The sequence below is a fragment of the Rhagoletis pomonella genome, unplaced genomic scaffold, assembly GCF_013731165.1.
Source record: "Rhagoletis pomonella isolate Grant_MI unplaced genomic scaffold, Rhpom_1.0 Rhpom_scaffold_00006, whole genome shotgun sequence".
NCBI lineage: Eukaryota > Metazoa > Arthropoda > Insecta > Diptera > Tephritidae > Rhagoletis > Rhagoletis pomonella.
In genome coordinates, this window is record NW_023458560.1 from 66,177,080 (window position 1) to 66,201,054 (window position 23,975).

Here is a 23,975-nt window from a genome sequence, read left to right on the forward strand (position 1 = left end):
CATAGATAGAGTCTTATATGCGTATGTATGCATTTAGATATAAGTAAATGCTCTACACCTACATGCACTTATTCGTTTATGGAAATTCATATTTATTTTATGGATTTAAGTGTATTAAAAACTAAAAGCTTCTCTCCTTTAAAAAGTACTTACTTAATTCAAATATCTTATAAATACGTTGTACATTAAATTTATAGCTTTGTTGTTTTAGAGTAGTAATAAGTATGTATATGGAATCCTTTATCTGCTGCAAAAGATATCAACGTACATACATACATACATATTTATATACAATGAGCTTCTGAATGCATAAGTTGCATTTGAAATTATTTTTGTTCTTCTATATCAAGGGCTTACATCGATGGTCCTCTGCTATAATGAAACAACTCAAAATTAAAAAAAAAAGTTGTGTATGGATCCCATGCGCGACTGAAGTGAAACTTCTTCTTTCTCTATTACCCGTATTATTATTTTACTAGTGAACCCGCATGGCGTTAAAACGCGAAAATTAAATTTAACATTTTAAACAGGTGGACACTCTCTTAAGAACCCTGAAATAAAAATATTCCAAATTATTGTCACAGTTCAGCCGTTTCTGAGTGGAGAGACATTTCATGGGTCGGTTTTCTCTAATTTTAAATTACCCCGTACCGATAAAGTTGTAACTTCAAAAAGTAACATGTTATAGCGCCCCTTCTCCAGGACGAGAAAGAACGTTGTAGATCTGATGACCTTCATAAAAATGCCATATATGGCATATATATACATACATATATAAAGTTACATAGATATGACTTTTAAAATAGATGGCAGCCCTACTTAGTGGAAAGTATTTTAAAACTAAAGCTTGCATTAAACTCTTTCGTTTGACACTCAACCCTTTCAAAAGTATTTTTGAACTTAAACCTTTTTAAATCTCTTTTGTCTGACAGTGGGATACATATTTCAGTTAACTGATGGATTAAGTTGTACTTGATTTTTCATATACGTGGCAACACTCTAGAATACAGTTTGGAAATAAAGCCTTTCCAAACCCACTACTATTGATACACATTTTTTTAATAATTCATTAAACTTATTTAACAATTTAAATTCAACTTTTTAAACCGGTGGAAAGCCTCTTCAAATATCTTGAAAGTATTCTAAATGTTGACATTAAATTTTTTTTAATATATCATATATCACAGGCGGCAACCTTCTTCAAAATATTTTCAAACTAACTAACTTATTAAACCCCTTTTGTTTGACACACATATTGCGATACAAATTTAAATTACCCCTTTGCCGCCATTAAAGTTGAATTTGATTTTTTAAACATGTGGCAACCCTCCTAAACATAGTTCGGAAATAAAGCCTTTAATATCGATTAATACCCACCTTTTAATAATTTATTCAACTTGTTAAATAATTTGAAATTAACTTTTCAAACATTTGGCAATTCCCTTCAAAAACCTAAAAAATATTCAAAAGAAAGATTTCTAAATACTCTTTCGTTTAACATCCATATTTTAATATTTCATAAGCATGTGTATAATTATAATTAAATTCCACTTTACAAACATGTGGGAACCCTCTTCAAAATATTTTCAGACTTATGTAAACCTTTTTAAATCTCTTTCGTCTGACACTCAAATCGTAAAACATATCTCAGTTAGCTAATTGCATTAATTTAAATTGAATTGGATTTTTAAACAAGTGGCAACCCTCCATGTAGTTAAAAAGTAAAACCTTTTCAAGAACTTTTCGAGTGATATTCATATTGTAATAATTGAGCTAACTTATTAAATAATTTAAATTTCTTTTCGAAAAAAATGTGTACTAAGAAGGACATCTACAGGCCAACTCCTGATTTTAAGTTTTTAAAAATGTAGCAACTCTGTTCAAAAGACATTACCTTAATATATGCAATAGGTTTAAGGCTCTTCAGTTTGATGTGAGATACTTTCCTACTTTGAAGATGAAAGCAACATTTGGCTCTAGTAATTGTTGTAATTGAATCGCGAAGCAAAGATCGTGTCAAGGCTTGCGACCTTGTGGTACCACCCGCTAATATGTCAAAGCAGCACAGAGCGTTAACAAAACAGCAATACAAACAAAGGTGGACAACAAAGTATACTAAAGTATGGAGTAGGTGCATAGGTGCCAACTGCAGGTGGGAGCTTGTATGTTGTTAGTAGCAAATAAATTCAACAAAAAAAAAAAAAAAACATCACAACAGACCATGAAGAATGATGGTAAACAAGTGTCAAGGGTGTCATCAAAAGGCTCAGCAGCTGTTACTTTTGTTAATATTTTTGCTGTTGGTGGTTTTCATGCGCGCCCAACGACTCATGGCTACGGTGACCATATTAATCAACGTAAAATAAAGGATATTTTTTTTATATATTTTTTATATTTAATGTTCATAATGCACCAGAGCCTTCATTTCCCAACCAATTTAATTAAAAACCAATAAAAAATAAATATTTATTTTGGTGAACATTTTTTTATAACATTTAAGATTTTTTGTTGTTGTTTTTTTTTTGTTTTGGGAGAACCATACAATTCTTTTCAACTAGTTTTTGTTATGTAACATTTATTAACTGGAACATTTGTTTTCAAAATTGCTACTTTTTCTGGATTCTGCACTAAAAAATTTAATATAATCAAATAAAAGTTCAGAAATCAGGCTCAACTGGTCTCTTGCAAATATTTTAAGCTTTCATAAAAAATATAAAAATTAATCAAGTTAAGTGAAAAATTAAGGCTACAGTGAATTACGTACACTAAATGGCAGTTTCGAACCACTGTGCAGCAGGGGGGGGGGGTTATTGTTCTCTTTCAACTTTCCCTGTGCTTTGTAGATTGTACAAAGATTACCGATTAAATAGAAACCCTTAAGTGGGGTGCGAAACAAACTGGCGAAGGTTTTCCTTATATTTCATAAGGGACATTTTTATTTTTCATATTCTGCGTTTAAAAATTTACCTCTGAAAAATGCAGAGCCGATTTAAAGGACAGTTTAAGAAATAAAGGACAAAGGGCGTCATTTATTTTGAAAAAAAATTATAAAGGACAGGGGGTTAAAATAAAGGACTGTCCTTTAAAATAAAGGACGGATGGTCACCGTACTCATGGCTATTGTTGTACTTTACGCTATTACGTTTTTGCCCATTGATATTCTTGTGGGTTTTGCTGAAAATACACAGTGACAAATGCTGAGTGGCTTTTTATGTAATCACTCTTGCTTGTCCATTGTGGGCAGTATTGTTACTTGTATTTATGTACGAGTATTATGTTCATTTACAATGTTGCCTTTTGTGACGCGCTTGCTGTTGTAGTCTATATACTATAGTATATGTTTTTCTTCACTTTTATCGGTACATTTTTATTTTTTCTAGTTCATTTTTCTTTCTTCTGCGAGTATAAAAGTACATAATAAATTCTTTTGCTGTCCTCAATACTACAACAGCCACTCTAAACTAGTACAGCCGCCCTAGGAGCGGTTGTGCGGTTGGGTGGCAAACAAAAAAACTTTTGTTGCCACTTTGCCGAATTGGCATAGATTTATTTTTATATATTTATTTTTTTTGATTCTCCGAAAGTACAAACAACTGAAAAATATCAACGAAAGCATCAAAGCAATAACTGCGTTACCGCAATGTACATTGTTGCATGAAAAAGTAATTAATTCAATAACTGACAATGTGAAGAGCTCTTGGATTGAGAGCTTTTTGGCTATTGTAGTGATTTATGCAACTATTTCATTCTCTACGTTTTTTTTATCCTTTGAGTGTTTGCGAGGAACATAGTTGATGTTTTGACGTAGAATACGTCTTACCTTAAGGTATGGGGGCTATGTTCAAATGTTGTAGTTGTAATTTTTAGAGCTTCACAAAAACGCTTATTGCACGAGAACTAATAAAGCAATTTCAAAGAAAAGTGTGGCGTTTCAAAGATAAAATTCCAAACCTGTCGACAGATTCATTTTTGTAAATAACCAATTCGGTTTCTGTCGTAAAAACAACCGTAAACATTGCCTTATTTTGGGGTCAATTTTGAGCCTTTAAACTGCTCTAGCAACTTATTGTAGGCATATATAACTTTCATTTTCGGGATATAGGTTCTTTGGAGCAGTAGAAATATTATCGGATACAAATTTTATATAAATTTAACAAATATTGAGCATTTTAAGGCAAAAAATTGTTGACAAAATTTGCAAATTTTTTTCATTACCAAAATGCTCGAAAACCGCTCGAATGATTTTGTTTTTGTTTTCTTTAATCAAAAATTCAAGAGTTTTCCTTTCGTTTGGTATATGGGAAGTATTGGTTGATATCTTCTATATATGTTTATTTTATTCAAATATATGGGCATAAATGATTTTCCATACAAAATCACCTCGTCATCATTTTGCAAACACGTGCATATGTTGGAAGTGTGGGAAGGAGACAAAAAGTATGTATGCGTATGTAATGCGGCTTTTGATACACAGAGGCGCGCTATTTATAACCTAATCGCAGCGTGTGTACATATGTAAATACATACATACGTACATATGTTGATTGCAGTTAATGTGGATCTGTTTCTATTCTTAGTGTGTGATTTCGTTTTTGACTTGGATATGCTCTTAACCATACCACGTATTCTACGTTTAAATATAGCGGCTGTATCTCCGATACAGCCTGCAGACCAAGACGAAGGCGCTGGACTGTTCCTTTTTTTTAAGTTTGAACATCTAACGATTGACGGTTTTGATTTACATGTAAATGTATTACATTAGACCCCTGAGTCTAAAGTATTTTGTCAACGCAAATTCGATTTCTTTTTTGCTGAAACCCAGGACTTGCAATTCTAAGTTTTTCGTCATATCTTCGTCATTTAGAGTCGCATTCAAATATTGATAAAGCGATGTTGTTTCTTCGGTGAGAATTTTTTTTGTCATCTCTTGGAAATTCAGTAGTTAAGTGGTACGGTGAGCCCTAAGAGTTTCCATATTCCAAAATGATATCACTTTCCCTTTCCATGAGGCTCTTTGGTGAAGTTTATTAGGGATCTTTTAGCTACCTTTTCTATGCTTTTGTGCAGTGTTGACAGGTCGAGAATACATAACCCACAAGAAAGATATTGTAGATTTGTGAGTGAATGCCTCACAGTCACTAGATCGATTCAAGAGTCCCAGGTCATCGTGGTAAATATTCATTCAACTGAGCATTCTAATGCTGCGGCCCTAGGACTTCTCTGAAACAGTTCCTTATTAGTGCCAAAAGGAGCCCCAACTAGTCTCAAAATGGTCTTAAAATAATCCTGAACTCGTCCCGAAATGGGCCGGAACTAGTTCCAAATTGATCCCGTACTATTGCTAAAATTTTGCTGAAATAGTCCTGAACTAGACCAGACCTGGCTTCCAAATGGGTCCTAACTAGTCGTGTACTAGTAGTGAAATTTTCCTGAACAGGTCGCAAAATGAACCCATACTACTACCGAATAAGTCCAAAACTAGACCTGAACTAATTCTAAGTAACTACGAATTACAATTGATTTTTAGCAATTTTTTTTCACGCAGTCTCTTCCATATAAAAAAATTTCTCGAAAATACTTTCTATGGAATAAATGCAAAACGCCTTCAACAAAAAAAATTCTCAAAAATCAATGCGGATTTTGACTAACTTCGAACTTGCATTTTTTATACGAGAATTTAATGGGCCACAAAACTGAATACTCAAGAAAATTCGAAAAAATCTGATTAAAAAGTAAAAAATTTGCATGAAAATTTATTGAATTTTCGCGAGTTTTGTACAAAGTTTTGAACTTACAGCGTGGCGACGAATAACTGTTACCCAGTTTTTTTTGAGAAATAAAAGGGTCCTTTATAAATTTTGCGAAAAAAGTATTTTATTGTTAATTTTCCACAGATTTTACTTTAGTTGTATTAGTTAGTTTTTAAATTTTAATCCTTATCTACATTTGCCAGCAGTGTAAACTTTGAGAGAAAAGTTCATTTGGCACGCAAGTCTTTTTCAGGTGTATTTTTTCTTAGGCTTTGTATAAAAAAAGTACAAAAAAGAAAAAAACTGTATAAGGTTGGTCGAATGAATGGCCGTCCTAGTCACCAGTCCCGAGTCTATTAGATTTTTGAGTATGAGGCCTTATTTTGGACAGAAGGGGGAGTATAAGGGACTCAAAATGGAGAAAATTAGCCTATGGTTACAGAAGATATGGAACAAATTAACTGACGAGGACCTGCGTGCCAAATGAACTTTTCTCTCAAAGTTTACACTGCTGGCAAATGTAAATAAGGATTAAAATTTAAAAACTAATTAATACAACTAAAGTAAAATCTGTGGAAAATTAACAATAACATACTTTTTTCGCAAAATCTATAAAGGACTCTTCTATTTCTCAAAAAAACCTGGGTAACAGTTATTCGTCGCCACGCTGTATATTTTAATGTTTTTTGTTGTAGAATGAACCATATTTTTATAAAAAATTAGCGGAAAAAAATTATAATAGAAACTGGTGCATATATTGTGCAAAATTCGCTGTGCCAATACTTTTTTCCGGCGGTGTAGTCTAGAAATGTTTACTTGTACACAGAAAAAGCAGTTACAACTTTTCTGCTGCGTGAACGCAAATTTACAGAGGTTTACACATCAAAAAGGAACTCCGGTTAAGGAAGAATGCCACCTCCATGCACTCACTCACAAAGCGTACTCGCAATGGATAACTAACCTAACTGAGTGGAAAAATGGTATTTTTTATTCACACCAATTTAAATCGCTTTAAACTTTTAGAAAAAAAGTTTTGAAAATCTTTTTTGAAATTGTAATTACAATTTTATTAACTTTTACTACTTCACGAAAAAGTAGTCATCTTTACGGCACCTAAATCAGAAGAAGATATCATCTCAACCATGACCAAAGCAAATACTAATTTAACCAAGCAAACTTTTAGGAATATACATACTTACACCTTAAATGAAAATGCAAAAGAATCATAGAATTTATTCAGTTTCCTTTTTTTCTTCTATTCTTTTTCACATTTTCCGCTGCAATGCACACAAATCTCTTTTCATGCTGAAATTCAAAATTCAAATTCAAAGCTCAACTCTTTTTCTTCCTGCTTCCTGACGCGTCAACTTAACAGCCAAGTGTCATTCTTAAGAAACACTTCAATTAACTATTTAAATAATGCAAAGAACCGCTTAAAGATCACTAAATAGTATCTAAGCATTAATCACATTCATTTAAATGAACTCAAGTGAATTGAATGCACACTTTCAAGGGAAATTTGTGCTCAGCACACAGCACACAAGGACTTCAATACAGCGTCGGCGTCGGCGTCGTCGTTGTCTTCAGCCTTAACTGCGTACGTAACTGGCAGTTTAGTGAATTGATTGAAGCCTTTGTGGGATGTTTGCATGGATGTATGTAAATATATATATATGTATGTAGGTATGTATGTATGTAATTTACATAGCTGCACTTAGTATGCATGTAAACTACCGATGCGTGTAATTTGCGCAGAAAACTGACAGCCGGCTGTTAGGGGATTTGGTATAGGCAAATATGTGATTAGAGATGATGGCGTTATTTTCGTCGAAGGTACGCCAATATACATACACATGCATATTTAATCAATTACCAGCAACGCCCAATTTATAAAACTAATATACAAACATGTGTACTTAGGTAATTCACTTAATAGAAAATTAGTGGTGGCATTACTTGCGGGTAATTGCATCAAATTACACGCTTAAATGAGATAATGATTTATGCATAGCAAAGTCGTGCTAAACAAATTTCCTTCTAATTTCCCATTATTTTGTGTTTGGTGTTTTTTCGTGGACATGCAACTTATGTACCCCCTAGGGCATATTTGCTAACTACATAAATGCGGCTATTAACAATGCTTTAATTTCAACTCTCTCGCCATACGTGCACACTAGAATTCACACCAAAATCACATTGTGTTCGTTTCATTCTACCGTAAGCCGTTTGTTAAAACTCCAGTGGGGGGTATGCAAATTTGTATACAAAATTAATATGCGAATGACCAGCACTTAAATGGACGTGGGAAATAAGGCCTTCTGTTTAGTTTTAGTGGAGAGTGTCAATTTATTAAAAAAAAAAAAATTAAATTTTGTGAACATTGTGGTATGATGATTTTCACTAGGACCTAGGAAATGCTGATTATATTTATGTCAGTTGGCTAATATGGCTGACGAAAATTATGAGTGAAACTACAAAATACGAGCGTGCTAAATTTTGCTATGAAAGTATTATTTTTAAATACGAACATTTTTAAATGATAATAAAATATTAAGTATTAATTTTTACAATGCAATATTTCCCTCAGTGTACTTACATATTGCACGTAATGCAAGTATGTAATACGGTTTTTAGAGCTGCAAATATATCGATGTCAGTATCGATATATCGAGTAATTGTTTTTTTTTTTTGCCGACATCGATATATTTTTTCGATATCGAGTATGGCATAACCATTTTCTCATTACTTATTTTTGCGCTAAACAACATCTGTGACTGATTTAATAGACTACAAATTTGCATACCAATTTTTTTTATAGCAACTCTTATTAAAAAGTTCGCAATTTTTAAGAAAATTTTTTGATTTTTTTTTCTAAATTTTTTCTAATTTTCTATAAAAATAAATGATTTTTTAGATTTTTTTACGACGAAGGTGTTGCGGGTTTTTACATATAAAAAAAAAATGTGTTTATTCGTTGAATGGAAGCAAATGCGGCAAGAAACTTCGAATAATAATACCCAAATATTTAATTCGCCATTTTTCAATAGTAACTTTTTTATAGGTTCCCAAAAAGCGCAGAAAATGCAGTGGTGGTTTCTTCAATGTAAATATACATATTTTATGGAATAAAATGCGCAAAATTATTTGCAAAGAAAATAACACTATCTCTGCGCAAATTTTCATAAAATGCATTTGTTACATGTAAAAAGCAGAAAAAGACCAGTGCAAAAAAAAAAAAATAATAAGAAAAAACTGTTTTACCTGTGGTATGTACATTAAGGCGTATCAAGAAAAAACGTTTAGCCTGTATTAGTTTTATTTGAACACTTAGATCGAAGAAAAATTTTAGGTGTAAATGTTTTTTATTCACCCGCTAAAAACCGCTAGATCGCGTTTTTTGTTATAACTTTCTACATTGCTATCCGATTTTTTTTTTTAATTTTTATGACACCGAAAAGTCTTCGCTCAGGACTAAAATTGAATAAAGCCTAACCCTTTTTAGTCAGGTCGTCATCGTTTTTTGAGAGACGGCGAGACCTTCTCAGCCAAAATTTTCTCTCGAATTTTTTGTATTAGTCATATTTTTGAAATTTAAAAGTCCTTTAAAAAAAATCCTGACGTCAGAATGAAAAATTAAAATCATAGTTTTACTATATTTTGCCCATATGTTCGCGAATATATTAATTTTTGTGCGTGTAAAATTTACTGTGGCACGGTGTGATATTGCTACGACTTTGAGAAAAAATTTGATATTTCCATATTAAAGTAATTATTTTTTATTTACAGAATTTATAAAAAACCTCTGCAAATGATTAGTAGCCCAATTCTGTTTCGGTGACAATTATTTTTTTTTACTGCCAAAATTAAACTATCATAAAAACTTATAAAATTATTTTCTCGCTTTATTGGCGCTGTAACCATCTAAGCGATTTTGGCCAAATTAAAATAGTTTTCAAAAATATTTATTCCAAAAAATCACTTCAGATGAAAGCAGAGTTTAAGCTTTGATGGCCTGCATAAATAAAAATGAAAAAAGCCGCAACTTTTTTTTGGTTAGGCACCCTAATAAACATAAATATATTTACTTATTGCATGCCAACATATTTATTTGCTGTTCATCCATTCTATATTTCGTACGATTTCCACACTGCGGTTTCATTAACCACTTTAATTAACCATTTTTGGCAGATTTCATAGTAACACGAGTGATGCATGGGTAAGTGCGGAACTGAAGCATCCCATACGCAACCAAAATTGCAAGCAAAAAGCCAAACATGCACACTAAGTTTTTAAGTGTAAACTTGACTTATTTGCGAATTCTTATGCATGTGCGAGTATTGCAAGCAAATTTCATGCGCTGTTGCAACTGTGTCAAATATGTGAGTGCTTTTGGCAATATAAACAACAACAACAACAACAACAAACACAAAAACAACAAGAGTTACACTAAGAACGCCGCTACATGCACGCAAAATCGAAACATGTGCTCGAGTCAAAGCATTCACACTCCTGCATACACATACGTACATACATGCATAAGAGTACATGTGTACTTGCAGTTTAGTGGTTTTAGTGGTAGTGTCGATTGTCATAAAACTAATATTTACGCATCGCTACACCTTTCAATGAAACGCTGCGGCTTTTCACGGCATATGGGGTGGTGTTGTTACAGATGTTACAACTCAACTTTTTATATGCATGTACATACATATGTGGGTAGTATGCATGCATATCTACATACATACATACATATATGCTCAGCAGAGTGCATACATAGCGGTTTGAGAAAATCGAATTGTTTCAAGAGTACTAAAAAAAAACTATTGAAGAAAACTCAAAGGGATTTCATAAAAATAGAAACATATTTTTCAAACGTAAATACATATTTTGCCACTATTTTTCTGAAGAACCAAAGGCCCATAAAAATTTGCATATATCCCTCTCGACTGAAGGCATACTTTCAGAGTATTTCAGAGGGATTCTAAAAGTTTTCGTACTTGGCGATTTGGCGATTTCAAGTGCATGCCTTTTGGCAATGAATTTTGTAACAAGCAATATCTTGTAATAATTCATACAAACCGACCATCAAAATTCCCCACCGATCCCAAGTCTGCTTGATGACTTGTCTGCCAGCTTAGCGTAATTTAGTTGTAAGCCATGGCGTATGAGTGATGTACGAGTTGTAAGTGAGGGAGTGTACGTACGAGTTTCATGGTAAAACAGCTGCAAGTACTTCAATGTAATTTGACAAAGATGCACTTGAATTAACATATCGATTTTTTTTAAAGGGAGCTGCCACCTTTTTCAATAGTTAAAATCAATTAAATAATAATTTAAGCAAAAAATAAAAAACTAACAATATGAGTCTCAAATGAAAGATGCTCAAATTGATTTGAAACGATTAAAGAGGGTTGCCATCTATTTAAAAAGTTAAATTTAATTAATTACTAAGTCAAATAAGATATTTCAATATGGGTATCAAACTGGAGAGGCTGAAGAAAACTTTATTTTGAAAATTTTTAAAGAGACTTGTCACATGTAAAAAAATTCAAAACTAATTCATTTAACAATGTAATTCAGATATTTTTATGGACATCAAATGGGATAAACCTAAGAAAACTTTGTTTTGAAAAATACCCGTTTTAGTAATTCAAAAGAAATTTAATTGATAAGATAAATGAAATATCAATAAGGGTGTCAAACTAGAGAGGTGTAATCAATCTTTATTTTATTTACAGAATATATTTGAAGCGGGCTATCGCCAGTTTAAAGTTTCCAGTTCAATTTAACGGATATTTTAATTCAACATCGCAATACGGTGTCTCAGGAAGGAAGTTAAAGAAAGCTTTTTCTGCAAAATATTTTTGAATAGAGTTGCTAAATTCAATTTATTTAATTGAAATATTACACCAAGGTAATTATTATAACAGAGTTGCCACATAACTTTTTTGATTTTAAGGCTTTCGGTGTTTCAGGTAAAAGTTTGTTGCTTTTCTCTGCACTATTGACGTTCTTGGACAGAAAAAATAGACACAGTTATCTATTTATATAATAAAATTTTAACATGTCTATGCATTATACTTGTAGATATAAATAAAAGAAAAATTAATATGGGGGGGTCTTTATTAGAGCAAATTAAGCCAAATAAACAATCTTTATAATTTTTGTCTGACTCACTCGAAAACTAATGCATGGAATCGAATGCAGATATATTGCTAGAAGTCTAGCTTAAAATATAGAAGAATAAAATAGTTGCCACCTGTTTGAAAATTGGAGTTGAAGTAAATTGATACGATAAAGCAAATATTACAATATGGCTGTCAAAAGAAAGAGGTTTAAGAAAACTGTAAATATTTTTGTCGAACAAAAAAATTAATTCAATTTAATTGATAAAATAAATTAACAATTGCAAAAGGGGCACCAAACTAAAGAGTTTAGGAAATTTTACTGCCGAAAATATTTTTGAGGGGGGTTGCCATCTGCTTGAAAAATTTTGTTCAATTAAATTTGTTCATTTTATTCATTTGGAGAGGGTTGCCACCTACATACATATGTATGTATGTATGTGAAAAATTTAATTCAGTTAAATTGATAAGATAAGGTGAATATTGAATGAGTACACATTTGAAAAAAGTGCACGGTATGCAGACTCGAGTTATAAAAAAAAATTAAATTAAATTTCGAGGAGAAAGCCGATACTTTAGCTACTCTCTAAATAACTTTGAAAACATATTAACTAGTACCCAAATTCACAAAAAATATGTAAAGAATGCTTCATAAATCGAAAATTTGTTTGAAAACTCACTTCATAAAGCGCTTTAAATATAATTTTTTTTTTTTTTTTTTTTTTGAATGCGGCCATAAGAGTTTGGCAGGGAGTAACAACACAAAAATAATTTTAAGGCACATGGCGGGTATTTGCTAGTTTATTCTACAATGCTACACACAACTTAATGTAAAAGTGCACCTCCTGACTATTCCGCAGGTAATCAACTCGCACTCCGGCACATCAAATTTCATTTAGTTCTACTGAAAAACTGTTTCACAGCCTGCGGCACTTCAAAAGTAATATTACATTTTTGAGTACAACAGCATTGAACTCTCTTGCAGTAAGTACTCATAATCTCTGTGCAAACGTTCACCTCCAGCATCTAATCATATGCGAAATGTAGTACTTTCGAAAGCTTGTGCAACTTTTTCACTTTTACTTCCATCTAAGTTTATATTATTTTTGTTTTCTAAAATTGTTTTGTTTTATGTGCGAAGCAAACATACATACATACATACATGCGTATAAGTTAGTTTACGTGTCATCGCTGTAGTTGAAGTGGTGATTGTCATGCTATAAATGCAACTAAACTGTAAACTGAGTTGCTGCCACAACAACAACAACAACAACAATGGAAAGTATTACAAGTGTTTCCGCATCGATGGCAAAATGTCAACATTTCCTTCTCATTGCCATGCAAACGAAATGAAATTTCCCACATACTACTACTACCCGCTAGATACCGTAAATATGTAGAGTACGTGCCTACGTATGCATGCATGCCAGCTGAAGGGGGATAAATATGTAATAACATGAGTATTAAGCTTGCAAAAATGTGTCAAATGTGAAAAATGATGTTAAAAGTAGCAAAGCGGAAGCATTAGAGGCAAATATCTAAAGCAAATATTGAAGTGTTTACTGTCAGCAGTTACGACAAACTAGTGGTAATGGTAATATTTGGGGAGACCGCAAAATCGATTGGATATACGAATAGGCAGGTAATACCGCAGTTGGCTGTTATTCTTCTTGTTTGGCACTAAAACCGCCTAAGCGATTTCGACTGAGTTCAATAAAGAGCGCCTCTTGTTGGCGAGGATGCTCTATCTTTTGGTCGTATTACCAACTTCCGGTTTAGACCGGAAGTGGACTAAACATACCGGACGTCCATTTTTTAACCGGAAGTCCATTCTAGAAATAAGTTTCCATCAAAGGTAATGTATTTTTATCCGCAGAATCAGAAATTAGTAAGAAGATGTATGTATATCCAATTTAAAAGAATGGACTTCCGGTTAGTTTAACCCACTTCCGGTTGAAACCGATTCGGCGGGTCATAATTTTGCGCTTTTCAATAGAAAAAAAATACTGTTCCCTCCATTTTAAACGAGGTTGACACCCTGTAAAGGCATTTTAAAAGAGGGAAGTATATTTTTACAAGTACCAACGTTCAGTTACATCATTCTAAATATGCACCCCATGCAGCTACATAGATTTCAAAAATATATAACCAGTCTGTAACGCCCAAACTATATTTTCAATAATATCTGTACGTGTTTAAGAGATTTTAATGTAGTATTTTTTGTACTTTTATTTATTTCAACTTACAATAATGGACTCTCGTACGCTTGTGGCTAACGCTATGAGCTAAGTTGCTCTTGTTGGCCTGTGTTTTTTTGTAGTTTTTTTTTTTTAAATTTTTTTCACTTCCCTCTCGTCTATCATCTCTTTCTATGCTACGCTCAACAAAGTGTTGCCCGAGTGCTTGCATTATGCACCGCACTTGCACGTATTCCCTGCTGGCAGATTGCTGTATATGTACATATGCACACAAGGATTTACCCTGCAGGAAATGTATCTAACTATAAGCTAACTTTAAGTTGATTAGGGAGGAGCTAAAAGTCACTATTATCTGTATATTTTCTTTGACGAAAGCTAACTATATTTCTATGGCGATGGCCGCGAAATAATCAAGGGCAGTTGCCTCTGCATTTGATGTAACTAACTTGTCACTAACTACTGTTGGACATAAAATATCAATAGGAAAAACAAAATATTTTTTTTATTAATTTTTTTTATTTACTTTTTTTTATTTTATTTCATTTGATATTTGTTTACATATTCTGCTGTAGGTGGTCCCATATTCGAACTCCGTCAGACATAACTTCAAAATGATAATATGAAATTTTGATCATCCTTTTATTTGTCCTCCATTCGAAAAAGTATTTGCGAAGTCCAGGATATTTAAATAGAAACGCGATTAACGAAAACAGTCTCCTGCATTACTTGTCAACTAGTTTCATGTTAGCTTTTTGTAGCTAGCTAGTACAAGCTATATATTTTATAGAAATCCCGAAATCAATTCACAATTTTTTCTGCAGGGTATTAATGTAGCTTACGTATAAATAAATCTGGTTGTCTGGTTGCAATTATGCAAATGAAAACGTTTCGTACCACTTGAGGGTAATACTTAATGACTATTACTTGAATATTTTGTTTTGATGAAATTTTAATGCGAACAGATTTATATTTGGTACGGTGCTCGAAAATGTGTGCGTATGTATTATACCGTGCTCTGCCGTGCTGTGCCATGGCAATGTGAAGGTTGATGAAGTGCTTTTGTGCATCAGGTAACAATACATGAATTTCCAATCTACTTAAAATGCAGCAAATGCAGCAAAATGAAAACCTCTAATGAAAGTGAAAAAGTATTATACATATTATGGATTTGCATGAATTTGCATGAATTTGTGTGGAATTTCATTTAACTACTTTTTGAAATGTAAATTTGTTTGTGGTAATATATTTTAATTAGTTCCGCATCCTATCATTACGTTGTTGCTTTCAAGTGCTAGTCTGAAAATATCGCTCCTTGACCTGAATACATTGTAAATTCTCTGTTTTTATAATTTGCTGCAGTTGGGCCAAATTAGGCTGTTGACGTTCTCGATAACCAAATTGCTATTCCGTTATTAAAATTATTGTAGCCAACTTCAAGGTCTCTCTGCGCTTAGTGTCAGGGGATACCAGAAGTAAGAAGTTTTCGGTGAAGCTGATTGTAAAGAGGCGTAATTCAATAGAGCTCTGCATATTGAAACGCTACACTGTATCCAAAGTAAGGTTGGGGCTTTCAAATGAGATGCATACAGAATATTTGATACACTTTTTTTTCAAAAGCTGTTGACAAATTTAGACACCCGGAAAGAGAGTAGGTTATCCAGTACCATAGAAAATTTTCATTTTCGAGTGAACTTGAACCCTTGTCATTCGCTTCCTAATTTATGTTGCTCCTCGTGAAAAGAAAAAAGTTATAAAAAATCTCAGCGCATTGCTAATAGGGGAGCTTATTTATGTACATAAATATATATATATTTTTTTTTTACTTTACTTGTGCTTACAGATATGGCCATTTATGTGACATGAAGGAGATTGGGCTTTTGTACTGAGCATCCTCTCCAGTTGTTAGAAGATCTAAATTTGTTCAGTACTTTATCTTTATAGTGTCAGTGATATTCAGTTCTTACACCCCACCAGCTAAGGTTAAGCATTCGTTCATAGACTTCCTAACAAGGAGTTATATTCCTTGGATTGCTTTTTTAACTTTTGAGATACCTCAATGGGCTGCAACGTGAGAGTCCCCCACCTTATTAAAGGCTCTGCCGTGTATCCCTTATATAGACTGCAGAAAGATTGAGGGCCATGGCAGCCCTGTTGGGTCGCTTATTTTACCAAAGTACCAACCCTTTTGTTGCCTTCATTACCTAGAACTAACCATAAAATAAATTTGTTACGCGTTCTTGGTTTATCCAGCACAATCTTGCAAGGGTCTACTAGCCTTGACACCGGGTTACGTGCGCCCGTTAGTCTTTCTACCAAAAAAAAAATCATGGGAACAGTTTTCAGTTGCGAAAATTTACACCCCAGTACTCCCCTCATCAAGTTTGCATTGCTGGTCATAGGGCCAGTTTCACAGTCATTACTTAAATTTTCCGCTCCGTTGTTTCTACCGTTACCCTCAACGTCCACAAAAAACCGTTCGGCGTTCTCGCTATCAAATGTCCGCTAACTATTTACAAGATAATGCCCTAGGTGGTTATGCCTTAAGGGCTAGACACATAACTCCGTCACTTATGGTATAGACACAAATCGCCTTATTATGCCTTGTATACAATAACTTAACTTAAAGCTTAGTGAAGATTTACTATATGCTCTTACAAGATTATGAAAGAAAAGTTTTTTTTACAGGTGTAAGCAAATAAGACATTTTGAAGTTGTAAAGTACTTTGCCTACCTAGGATAATACCACCAATAATTCCAAGCCAGATATCAGTCGAAAGATAACTCTTACCGACAAGTGCGACTTTGGGCTCCGTAGGCACACTCTTCACGAATAAAAAACATGCTCTGAAAATATTTCATCACACTGGTCCTCTTATATGGCACAGAAACGTGCACGATGGCGAACAAAGATGGTAAGGATTTGGAGGCTTTCAATAGAAAAACAAGTGCAGCAGAACATGTCCAAACATGGGATGAACGACTGGTTTAACTTCGCAAAGGAGATAAGCAATTAACCAAGTTTTTTAGTCCCGACCCAAACCGATAAACGGTTGCGGTGCCAAATATGTAGGACCCTTGCAGTGCTGAAATGAGAAACTTCATTAGGACAGCCATTTACGGTCACACAAATACATAAATATCAGAGTATGAAACCGGAAAAAAGCCCAATAGTAAATTGTATTCTGTAGCCAGACGTGGGAAAATGAAAAAATCCTGAGAAATTCTACTAAAATGCTTTTCTCTTTGAATGTTCTATAGCGAAATGTTACTGATAGTTCATGATCACTTAGATAGTGGCCAGAATAGTTCGTAAAACCCACCCAAGAAGGTTATGTCTGTTCTGGTTAAGCGATTATGGCATTACTGATGAGACTGTATTCTTTGGGGATATCGAGTTGATATTCTAGGCACAGACGATGGCTATACGGCGGCAGTACGAAGCCTCAAGAGTCCGCACAATGAGATAAAGTAGTAGAAAGTACTAAAAGCTTATCTAGATTCCCTCTTTGCTCTAATAGTCTGGGCTCGCTTGAGACATTCCTACTTCCGAATTGTCGAAAGTGCACCTTAGGTTCGAACTAGGTTGCGAACTGTACAGACCAAATATTGTAAGTACTAAATATACATCACAAATATCTGCAATGAATGAAAAAATAATTGAATTTCTAATGTCACTTACCGGTTCGGGTGGCACCTCATCGAGCACCTTTGGCTCGCACTTTTCCTCCACAGTGCTGTTCGCTGCCGCTGTTACGTTACTCGTAGCATTACCAGAACCCACACTTGCTTCTACTGGCGCACCGCTAGATGGGGCGAGCGTCGTCGATGACAGTTTAGTTGTTGCACTGCGTTTGGTAACGTGTTTGTGCTCCAAATTCTCCGCTAACTCACTGTCAGTGAGCAACGCAGTCGCATCGGTTTTTGTGGACGCTACGCCAACATCGTCGAACTTGGAACCATAGCGAATGTTAGGCAATAATTCACGACCACCATCGTCGCGTTGGTAATTACGATGCGTGGCAGATTGTTGGCGTTGTGGCTTCTGATGTGCCTGCGTCTCTTGCTCAGTAGCATGTTGCACGCGTCTATAGAACACCAGCAACTGTTGTTCATTGCTATTCAACTTTCGGTTGGACGCCTGCTGCACCAGCTGTTCAGTTTCAGTTTCAGTTTCATCCTCATCTTCATCTGCGTACAATGCTTCCTGTGCTGGCACCACCACTTCTTCTGCTTCGTCAAGCTCGCCATTGGAGGGTGCCGGCGGTGACGCCGCATCATCATCCTCTTCATTATCCAACAAGTTAATGCGCTTCACCTGCACCTGCACCAGCGCATCCGCATCTGCATCTGCATTAGGGTCAACAACCATTTCCGCCACGTCTGCTTCGCCAATGGGAAATTTGTAGCGCATTAGACGCGGCTCAATAGTGCTGCTGGTCGCGGTGCTGAGATCAGCGGCAATGATGGCCGCATGTGCAGCGGATGCGCGAGCCAGCATTGCTGCGGCAGTCGCGACGGCGGTGGCGGCGCTGGTGCTGGTGGTGACCATCGCATGTGGCAGTAGTTTCGGCGCAAGCAGTACGCCTGTGGCAGCTGCAGCTGTACTTGTCGCTGCGAGGATTGGAGCTGTTGCCGTAAATTGCGCAGCGCCGAGCAGCGCCAGCAACCATAGCCAAGTAAGTCGTTTCATACAACCGCACACGATTTTCGAAAGGGTTTTTGTTTTCGTCACAGCCTCCGTCACAGCTACAATTGCTATGCTACAGGAAGTGGCAGCTGCAGTGAAGCGTCCACGCTTATTGACCACATTTGGATTTGTTGATGTGCGTGTAGGCTTTGCCGATGGCGTGCGTATGTTGGTGGGTGTGTGCGTCAGCAGCAACGGTGGCATTGGCCATCGATGATGATAAATGGGCGATAGTTCGGGCTCTCGTTGGCACTCCTTCTGTTGTTGCTTTTGCTGTTGCCCATTGGTGCTGTATGTGTGTTGCAGTGTTTTCGGCTGTTGTTGTGTAATGATTGAAGGTTTAGGCCTTGTGTAGTGTGGGTTTTGTTGTTCCAGTTGTTGTTGGTTTTGAGTTTTATGTAGTCGTAGGTGGTTCGTTCTTTCGCTTTGCTTTTGGTGGCATTTCCGTTGGGCTAGTTGAAGTAGTTGTTGTGTTGTTTGTTGTGGCTGCAGTTCTTCTTGTTGTTGTTGTTTCTCTTGCAGTTTATTTTGGGTTTTTTGATTAGCTTTCCAGCGACATTTCCCCCGCACTTCCATATCCGTTTATGGTTTCGGCGTTTTTGCCGCCCTATTTCACGCGCACACGTACGGGGTACAGATAATGCGTTAGTACCCTTTTAAGCTGTTAATCAATTGGAAATTTTTACCCAAATGTGGTACTTTTGGGATTAGTGGTCTTTGCTGTAGTTGTTGGAAGGGTTCGTTCATAAAAGTAATTTGCAGGTTGAATTATGCCTGGAAGAAAAGAAAAGTCAGATATACATTAATTAGTACATTTAAATTAATTTAAAAAAAAATTGTGTAAACTTTCACACATTTTGTCATGGAACTCCACACTTTCCATTTAAGGTCAACCCAGTTGGCCAACTTCAAACACGAACACCCCAGGGACCGTACCAGTTACAACTTTTATTAAAAAAATCGCTCTTTAACAATTATTTTTTGACTTTTATATAATTACTCCTTAAATTACCGTTATTTCGGTCTTTTATTATATAAATCAAAAATAACAGTTATTTTTGATTTTGATGTAAATAATCTGCAAATAACAGTTATTTTTGATTTTTATAATATATGTCTTAGAATAACCGTTATCGAAGACTTTCATTTATTAAAGTCGTAAATAAAAATCAGTCACTAACCTTTATTTTTTAAATCATACTTATAAAAGTAATTTGTATAAGTCGTAGTAAACTTTTGTTTCCCAACAGCTTTTTAACTTCGAAAAATGGTAATGACTTTTATACGAATGATTTAAAAAATAAAAGTCGGTGACTGATTTATATTGATGACTTTTAAAAGTAAAGTGTAAAAGTTATCTCTAATATTTGAAATATAAAAATCAAAAATAATTGTTATTTTGGATTTATAATATAAAAATTAAAAACAATTGTATTTTTTTTTTTTAATTTTGCATAAATTTTGAAATTCTGATGAAAGTCGGATAATAATTTCATAGAAAAATAACAAGAAAAGGTTTAACTTGAAGCAGTGAGCACGTGAACACTTGTATAAGTCACTGTATATGTATAGATATATGCATGTATGATGTATGCAGATAGCCAAGAGTTCCGCCGAAAGATGGCAGTCAGATTAAAAGTTACAGGACGTTTGTCTCAGCGGACACTGTACCAAGACAAGCAAGAGCGTGCATCAGAAGTAGAATTTAAAAACTATGCCGCCGTTACCAATTTTTGCAAACCCTAAGGCCCAGTTGTTATCTCTGTAAGGGGTACATTTGAATCTCTACTTAACGTGTAACCTTTTTGTTTCCCTTCTAAAAAAAAATATATAATTTTTATTGTTTTACATTAAAGTCGTCGAAAGCGAGCTCGCAAACAACATTGCAAGCACATAAAGTGCCAATGGCAACTAAGCTAATTAACAACTTCAATTTGCAATGCCTCTGAATGCAGCAACTACTTTTGTATATAAAATAAATGTACGCCTGAAAAAGTTACGTTGGGCATTGTCGAAACTTTAAATTGAATTCGAATGCTAATTTCCATTTTGAGAAGAAAGTTTTGTCTCGTTGTCATGCGAATGGTGGATGACGTCTGGTTGCTTGTTCTTGTACCAGAAAGATGACGTCTACATGTTCGGCTGCTGCAGTGTGTAGAAATTTACAGAAAAAAGGTGTATATGTATGTATGTACTTCTTTCCATATTGTGTAAAACTCTGTGCGAATTTATGTACTTGTTGATGTTTCATTGTTATAAATTTCTGCTTTGTACCTAAAATGAAAGGGTAATATTTTATAGGCTTGTAATTGATCACATAAATCAACATCGTTTCACTATTACAGAAGAACTAAAGGAAAAGAAAAATTTCGACCCACACTAATGTTTATGCATACATACATATATGCATGTATACAATATGTACATAGACTACTAAAAAGGAAACAGATCCACATTAACTGTTCGCGTAATTAGATCAGCTTTAGTCACAGAGTCCTAGTGCCGACCAAGTACGACTGATCATCCGCAGCTTTATTATCAATGTTTCGCCCCACTACCGAGGGTCAGGTGCAACTCTCGCTCCGAATTTGGTCGACAGATTGGTGAGATAAGAACCTCTTCATTGCGACTGTCGAAGTGCCACATCGCAAGTGCATTTGCAGTGCAAGGCTGTGTCAACGCCGGAGCCATCTAAATTTTCGTCAGATCTCGTTCAGCTTCTTCAAACACTTTAGCAGCGCGATAATGGCAAGTTTATAAACCTATATGTATGTCGGAAGCAAAATGGCGCATCATAAACGGCTTTCCAGGCATAGTGGAAGAAGACAGCTCTAGGAACGCTGCATCTGCGGCAGAGTCTGTTGAAAGGTATGTCTACGAGCCAGTGTCCTGAACAGACAACCGTGAGTTTTTAGCAGGCACCGAGTACGCGTTCCGGTTGTGGTTCAGTTTTGCATGAGAACAATATGAACGTTCCCACAAAAGAACCAAACGGAAACAAAAGTATTGAGAGCAGTTTGAACGGGAAAAAATGAGAACCAAAGGTTCGAGAACTTTTCCGTAAAGAATAAAATGCGAACAAAACTCTCGGGAACGTTCTCGAGAAGAACAGAATGAGAACGAAACTTTCGGGAACGTTTTTCAGTGATAACAAAATGAGAAAGAAAGTATCGATAATGTTTTCAATGAGAATTAAATAAGAGCAAAAGCCTGGGAAACGTTCTGCTAGAGAAAAAAAAAAACTCAAACAAAAGTTTTGAGAACTTAACGTTAAGAATGAGCACGGCGTCTGCGTTTTGGGATGAAAAAGTCATTTTAATGGAAACTATGATTGTTAATTGTAAGCCAGAGGAAAACTGGATAATTTCAACTTCCAGATCGTATATTGTTAGGGTGCACTCTCTTTTTGTGAAATAATTTTTCATTTTATGTGCAAGAAAAGTTCGTGTCTTAAGTCTTTCGTTCACTTAATTTGCATATTTATCTTTCAATTCTTTTGACGTAGAATACGTCTTACCTTAAGGTATGGGGGCTATGTTCAAATGTTGTAGTTGTAATTTTTAGAGCTTCACAAAAACGCTTATTGCACGAGAACTAATAAAGCGATTTCAAAGAAAAGTGTGGCGTTTCAAAGATAAAATTCCAAACCTGTCGACAGATTCATTTTTGTAAATAACCAATTCGGTTTCTGTCGTAAAAACAACGGTAAACATTGCCTTATTTTGGGGTCAATTTTGAGCCTTTAAAGTGCTCTAGCAACTTATTGTTGGCATATATAACTTTCATTTTCGGGATATAGGTTCTTTGGAGCAGTAGAAATATTATCGGGTACAAATTTTATATAAATTTAACAAATATTGAGCATTTTAAGGCAAAAAATTGTTGAAAAAATTTGCAAATTTTTTTCATTACCAAAATGCTCGAAAACCGCTCGAATGATTTTGTTTTTGTTTTCTTTAATCAAAAATTCAAGAGTTTTCCTTTCGTTTGGTATATGGGAAGTATTAGTTGATATCTTCTATATATGTTTATTTTATTCAAATATATGGGCATAAATGAATTTCCATACAAAATCACCTCGTCATCATTTTGCAAACACGTGCACGCATTGGAAGCGTGGGAAGGAGACAAAAAGTATGTATGTGTCCGTAAGTACATATTTCGGGGTTTATCCGTATAATAATCGATACTTTGTCGGTTTTATTACCGATGTTTTTATCGATTTTGCTATCGAAATTTTCATCGATAATGTTATTGATTTTGCTATCGATATTTTCGGAACTTATCGATATAATGATCGGTATTTTTTCGATTTTGTTATCGTAATTTTTTCTCGATTTTGTTATAGATATTTTGTTGACTTTGTTGTCGATTTTGTTATCGACACTGTAATCGATTTTATGATAGATTATTTATCGATTTTGTTATCGATATTTTTATCGATTTTGTTATCGATTTTATTACCGATATTTTTATAGATTTTGTTGTCGGTATTTTAATCGATTTTGTAATCGATATTTTTACCGGTTTTGTCATCGATATTTTTATTGATTTTGTTTACGATTTAGCTATCGATATTATTATTGCTTTCGTTATCGATATTTTCATCGAATTTGTTATCGATATTGTTATTGGTTTTGCTATCGATATTTTCGGAACTTACCGATATAATGATCGATACTTTTATCGATTTTGTTGTCGATATTTTTTATCGATTTTGTTATCGATTATGTAATCGATTTTGCTATCGATTTTGTCATCGATACTTTTATCGGTTTTGTTACCGATATTTTTATCGATTTTGCTATCGATATTGTTATAGATTTTTTTATAGGTTTTATATTCGATATTTTTATTGATGTTGCTATCGATATTGGTATCGATATTTTTATGGATTTTGTTATGGATTTTGTTATCGACTTTATAATCGATTTTGTTATCGACTTTGTTATCGATTTTGTAATCGATATTTTGATAGATTTTGTAATCGATTTTGTAATCAGTATTGTTATCGATTTTGCTATCGATTTTGCTTTCGATATTTTTTCGATTTTGATATCAATATTTTCATCGATTTCTTTATCGATGTTTTTATCGATTTTGCTACCGATATTATTATCGCTTTTGTTATCGATATTTTTTGCTTAGTGTGTGCTTTTGTTTTTTTACTTGGATATGCTCTTAACCATACCACGTATTCTACGTTTACATTTAG

The 23,975-nt window shown here is 34.4% G+C and overlaps 1 protein-coding gene across 8 annotated transcripts in view; it reads right to left on the reverse strand.

The window, feature by feature from the left end:
* Positions 1 to 23,975, reverse strand: part of LOC118741125 — a 127,000-nt gene that overhangs the window by 32,786 nt on the left and 70,239 nt on the right. For 7 of the 8 annotated variants that reach the window (XM_036472966.1, XM_036472964.1, XM_036472971.1 and 4 more), the window contains exon 4: positions 17,753 to 19,534. In XM_036472966.1, the coding sequence (XP_036328859.1) occupies positions 17,753 to 19,336 (1,584 nt within the window). In that variant the 5' untranslated portion in view covers positions 19,337 to 19,534. The remainder of the gene's footprint in view (positions 1 to 17,752; positions 19,535 to 23,975) is intronic. The other variant, XM_036472965.1, reaches the window with a different exon arrangement.